This window comes from Formica exsecta, unplaced genomic scaffold, assembly GCF_003651465.1.
Source record: "Formica exsecta isolate Colony F162 unplaced genomic scaffold, ASM365146v1 scaffold333, whole genome shotgun sequence".
Taxonomy (NCBI): domain Eukaryota; kingdom Metazoa; phylum Arthropoda; class Insecta; order Hymenoptera; family Formicidae; genus Formica; species Formica exsecta.
Window position 1 is genome coordinate 439,425 of NW_021850582.1, and position 5,937 is coordinate 445,361.

A 5,937-nucleotide genomic window follows, 5' to 3' on the forward strand; every position below is an offset into this window, starting at 1 on the left:
AAAAATGTAAGAGAAAGTTATCCAAGTATGTTCGCGAAAAGTTTTTCCAAAGAATTGTCAAGAGAAATTTGATCGAAAAATATGAGTTTTGTTTCCATATATGTCTCTCAATTAATTGATCAGAGAGTAGATAAATCCTTCAAAGGCAAAGATATGAAAAATAATCCAACTCACCGATCGTGTCCTGAGGCTGCTGCTGCTGTTGCGGCTGTAAAATTCTCCGCTCTCTGTCGCTCTGTCTGTCAACGCATGTGGATGTCGCGGTTGGGACGACGCTGAGCGGCTGCTGCGGGGATGTCTTGGCAATTTGCGGCGTCGATGTCCTGTTCTTCGTCCAGGCGTTGACTGCCGGTAAGGGGGCCTCGACGTATTTGACCGGCTGTGGCAGGAGAGATGCCGTCTGTGCCTCCGCCTCGGCGTTCTGATCGTCCCTGTGATGATGGGCCTCCTTCGGACCGTGTTCGATAACGCCATTGCGGTCGCCGCGGTCGGCACGCTCTCTGTGCGATCTCTCGTCACTGCCGCGTCTACCGATGCCCCCGCCCCCGCCCCCGCCCACGTTGCCGGCACCGATACCGACGCCAATGGGACCACGTGGTTGCTGCTGATGGCGGTTGTTGTTTTCGCGTAGCCGGTGACGCTCGCGATGACTTTCCCGATGCTGTTCGCGCATCTTCTCCTTACGACGGGCGCCTTTGGGGGCGACCGTCTGGAACTCGCCGTCGTTGCTGACGTCGCCGTTGTTCGATTCGCCGGCGACGTCGCGTTGGCTATCGTCCTGGCGCCCGTCGACGACACGCGCGCTCGGCGTTCTCGGCAGGTTATCGTAACGGTTATCCTTCTCCGAGAAGTTATCCGATGTTGCTTGAATCGTCGTTCGCGTCACTTGACATCGGGCGATTCTTTGACAGGACTTATCCTTGACCATGCTTGGCATTAATCTCTCCACCATCGTTGTTCCTTGTTGCTGCTGTTGAGATTGTTGATGCTGTTGCGATCCCGTCACTTGCTCGCCAATGTTCTCTTTATTATTACTCTTGAAGGAAGTCGCCCGACTTTGAGATGCGCCCTTTGGATTTAATACACTGGCGTAGGACTGACAAGGACCCGCCTCCTGCCGCTCGCCGTTGCTGCGAGCGCCACCTTGGTTACTGGCTAGCTTGGCCGCCATCTTGCGGCGTACGCTGCCAAGGGAGAAAAACACGAGGTTTTATGCGCACGAGGCCGCGCGTTTTACTCGGTCTTAGGAATTTACTCTACGTCGCCGATCCGGCCGATCGGCGATCGACGATCGACGATCGACGATCGACGGAACGTCGCTCTTGACGATAGCTCGAAGCGATCCGTCTTCTCGCCCTCAAGATTGGCGATTACGGCCAATGATGACTCGCGTACTGTACTACTCACGCGACGAGCAAACTAACCTCGCACGCGTTCTCGCGATTCACATGCCCCTCTCCATACTGAGGGACTTTAGTCACGCGCGCGCGGCTGCTCTTCTCGACGAAGAGAACGCGACGGCGATATCTTCGAGTATTCGTTTTGACAGACAGACACGTCGTCGGAATCTCGCTCTCTCCGTCTTTTTCTCTCTTTCCAAAAAGACGCGCGCGTGGTACGCCGCGACACGCGGTCGTTCGGACAAAGCAGATGTAGTACTTTTATATCTCGCGTATACGTCTCGACGTAACACTCCGCGCGACTTTGACGTTGTAAGATCGCGTAGAAATCGCGCACGGAAACGTTCGTTGACGCGCACGAGATTTTTCGTACTTTGCGGCGGATTAAGCGAACGCGCTGACTCGACGTTTTTACGAAGCAGAAATTCCCGGCGTGTTACCTTTCTACGCCGCTCGTTACGATCTGTACGATGTCGCGAATCACGAGACTATCCTCCAGGTAGCGGACGGTGGTCGGAAGGTTCTCCGGATGCGCAACATACGCGCGATTAGTCGCGAAAAACGTTAGCGGACAGCAGCGGCACTCGAGCGCTTCGCAACCTGGGGATCTATCTCCGGTCTTTCGTCTTACGTCTTTCGTCTTCCGTCGCCGACTTCACGTTGCGCTCGCGACGTAATTCACGGCCGCGTCACACTTGATCGCGAGCACTCGTGACGTTGGAGCTGGATCTCGGCGCGTCTACCAGTACCGGCGTGGCATCGCGTTACCGCGGATTACGTAAACACGGCGCATTTTCGGCAGAGCCTTTTCTGTAGGAGAACGGTACGCGAGACCCGCGAGACACATGTGGCCGTGGCCAATGCTGGCGAGCACACGAGCGACTCACTCGGCTTCCGGTTTCATCTGATCATGCGTACGACACGCCAGATGGCGATCGTAGCTTCCGATCATCCGCACCGCCTAAATTCAAAATTCGAATATCCTCCATGCTTGCGTTCGCCAATCTACTTGTCCGCTAAAATAGCCTTTCATCGACCAATCGGAATGAAGAAATCTTTGCTTCTGATTGGTCGAACAAACGTTACTCTATCCCACGTGTACATTTTCGAAAGCAACCAATCAAATTCGCAACCTATCGTATTTCGAAAAGCGAAAGATTATTGGCTACCGTGGGTGCGTTCCATTTGACAATTACAAATATTTCGAAGCATTTTATCAGAGAGAAGCCTTTTCTCTTCTCTCTGATTTTATTTATCAATTGGAATAAGAAAAAATTTCGCTCCTGATTGATTAATCAAATAATTTTAAACATTTGTAACGACGAATAAAGCGTACCCCGTTTCGTATGGTATGTAAAGCGTTCGATTAAACGTTTTGTAAATCAAGTATATGTAGTATCAAAGTAAAAGGCTTTGTTCGTTTTATATATTACGATATATTATTATCGCTATACAATCTCGCGCTCTTTTTTTTTTCCATTTTCGCGCGTTTATCAGTATTGCAACGATATATAATACGTATCATTATGTATTATATAAAATATCTAAGGTAATCACAATAATCATAATTTTTAACAATTTATTTCGATAATATATAGAATGCTGTACACAATTGCAATTTACAAACATTAAAAAAATGTATTTCATTGAGATCGTGTATAAGTCTATATAAACATAGTTATGTAAAAAATGTATCCCCTATGCTACATGAGTTATCGCTTCATATAGGAACAATTTATTGGCAGATAATCTTTTTTTTATATATTCTCTAATGACAATGACATCGATTACACTATACTCGATTAAATTGACTGCAACAATTGTACTTTTAGTAGCAGACCGTTATCTGCAGTGATCTAGAAATAGTTCGTACATGTACATATGGCGGTCTTTAATAGTAGACAAATTCAATCACAAAATTCCGGAAAAATATTCCGTTATCTAATTAAAAATTTAAAATAATACAATCCTCTGAAACAACATGCATTGATTAATATTGCAAAGTCATCAACTTATCTCGATAGGATACTTCTTCAAAGATCGTTGGATAGATTCAGCTATTGTGGATCTGAAACAAAATACATGTACTATTGAACTTTTCTGTATTCAACATGAGAGAAATATAATATAGAAAATTATAATAAATTTTACCTAAAGACTTTCTGATGAAGAAGATACGCACTAACATGGCCAGCATCGATGTAACGAATTTCAGCTCCTGGCCATATCTTATCGAGGCTCATGCAATGATCTCGTGGTACATAAGCATCGTTTTTCGCGCAAACAGCAATAATTAATTCAGTATCGACAGGCATCTCGAAATTTTTTAAATGTGTGCATTCGTCCATTACACCGCGCATAAATTGCAATGCTTCGTGCTCGCGCCATTTGTTGTCTGAAAACAGTGGATGCTTCGACACTGGCAATAAGCAAACTCCTGCCATGGGGAAAACAATAAATCCCATAAAACCATGCTTACATGCTGCCTAGGATTGCCAAACACCAAGATAATAGATAATAACAAACATATCTGAACAAACATTTAAACTGCTTCAATTTCATCATTAGAAAATAGCAACTGAGATCATTTTCTGTGATTTTCTACCTACTTTTTTTCCCCACAAAGTATCGCGAATTAACAGATACGTTTGTATATACAAAATAATGCTAACTAATCATATGAAATTGATTTACCTTTGAGGGCATTGGGATCCTTTGGTTTAAATTTGTTGGAAATCAGATTTAAGGGAAATATTTTGGCTGCTGCCTTTTCTTCTACGATTTGTTGCTGCAACTGATTGCTCTCATTTTTAGATTCACATTTGGCAGAAATATTATTATCGCTATTATTATTAATAGAGTTTGTACCATTTTTCGTATCATCTAAAGTATTATTGTCTTTACAGCCTTCTTTAGATTCTTTTCTTAACTTATCGACTCTTTTCATACTCGCAGGATAATGCTTTACAAAATGTTGGCCAGCTAAGAAAGCATCCTAAAAGTATATTTAATAAAACAATAAAAGAGTGAAAAAAAGAGAAACTGGCAATATATAAATAGATGCAATACATAAGACACAATAATTATATTTACATCGTGATCAATAATTTTCACCATTTTTGCGAGATCGTCCTGGTATATCTTATTTGAAAAATATTGTGTTTCCAAAAGTGACCAATTTATCGATGCGCTCATTACACCTTCTGTAAATACAGGTGAAGCAGTTGACCATGACAAGCAAGGTACTAACGATATCGGTTTCGGCCAATTGGTAGCTGCTAAAGAAGCCATCTGTAAAAAGAGAACAACATATTTAGAGGTATTATAATATGAAAAGTATAATTTTACCAAAATTAAAACCAACATGTCCACCCATTGATAATCCAGTGAGACCTAATGGACCTAATCCTTGTTGTTCGCACCAATTCAACAAAACAATTGATTCCATTATCAGGCAGCCTCCCATAATAAAAATGTCACACACATTATGCAAACTAGAACGTCTAAAAGAAAGATTACATAATAAGGAGAAAAACTGCAGAATCTTAGCAAAATATTTGCGTGATTTCACTCTAACAAATCTTCTAATTAAGAATTTTATACGAACAAATCTTCCAATTAAGAATTCTTACATTTGATTATGTGGCTTTCTCAGACCATAAAATGGATTTTCCAACAATATTGAGGCTATTCCGGTTTCCTTGAGTAGTGGTTTAGCGATAAGATTTCTACGTCGCCAAAAAAACTAGTTAATAAGTAAAATATAAATATTTTGATAAGAATATATAGAATATCATACCATATTATACATTTCACAAAAAAAAAAAAAAAAAATTAGTACAATAAGGAAAGATATAATTAATATTTACATGATCTCCTGTTCCTGCAAGATGTAAACAAATTGGCTTTATTTTATGGGAACCCCATTTGGTTGGTAAAATCACTTGAAAATAGGCCATTTTGGTATTGTCTGGCATTATCCCTGGGAGATGTTTCTCAAGAGGTGATTCAAATTGACCTTCGATTATATGACAATCTGACCATACTTCATCCTGTCATATAGAACAAAGAGACCTATACATGTTATGATTCTTTGGATAATTATGAAATTAATATTATAGAAAAAAATGTTGAATACTTTTGTTATCTCTATTGGATAGTCAAATGGTATCATATTGTAGCACACTTCTCGATTTGATATGACTTTCCTAAATTCAAAAATCCTGTAACAAAATTGTCACATTTAGATATTGCGGATTGCAAATAATGACATGTCATAAATGTACCTCCTATACATGGAATAATATACAATTATTATTTTAATAAAATTTATGTTACTTATATGTGCTCTAGGCTCTAGGCTGTTGCATTTATTTTGCATATATAACGATTAGTCGTAATCTTTTTGCATTAATTACAAATATCAATTTAGATAATTAAACATTTGGTTGTAGAATTGATAGAAAAATATTAAGTAATCTATAAAGTATTTTTGTTAAATATTATATAATACAAAAAATATATTAAAATAATAATT

General features: G+C 40.7%; 1 protein-coding gene across 2 annotated transcripts in view; it reads right to left on the reverse strand.

The window, feature by feature from the left end:
* Positions 1-2,965: 2,965 nt before the first annotated feature.
* The window catches only part of LOC115238388 (protein ABHD18), a 3,782-nt gene continuing 810 nt past the window's right edge, over positions 2,966-5,937 (reverse strand). Inside the window, exons 2-9 of one of the 2 annotated variants that reach the window (XM_029812161.1) lie at positions 5,539-5,623; positions 5,270-5,452; positions 5,033-5,145; positions 4,765-4,903; positions 4,494-4,691; positions 4,095-4,395; positions 3,552-3,795; positions 2,966-3,468 (exon numbers count right to left, since the gene is read on the reverse strand). In XM_029812161.1, the coding sequence (XP_029668021.1) occupies positions 3,408-3,468; positions 3,552-3,795; positions 4,095-4,395; positions 4,494-4,691; positions 4,765-4,903; positions 5,033-5,145; positions 5,270-5,452; positions 5,539-5,623 (1,324 nt within the window). In that variant the 3' untranslated portion in view covers positions 2,966-3,407. Of the gene's footprint in view, positions 3,469-3,551; positions 3,838-4,094; positions 4,396-4,493; positions 4,692-4,764; positions 4,904-5,032; positions 5,146-5,269; positions 5,453-5,538; positions 5,624-5,937 lie in introns of both variants that reach the window. The other variant, XM_029812160.1, reaches the window with a different exon arrangement.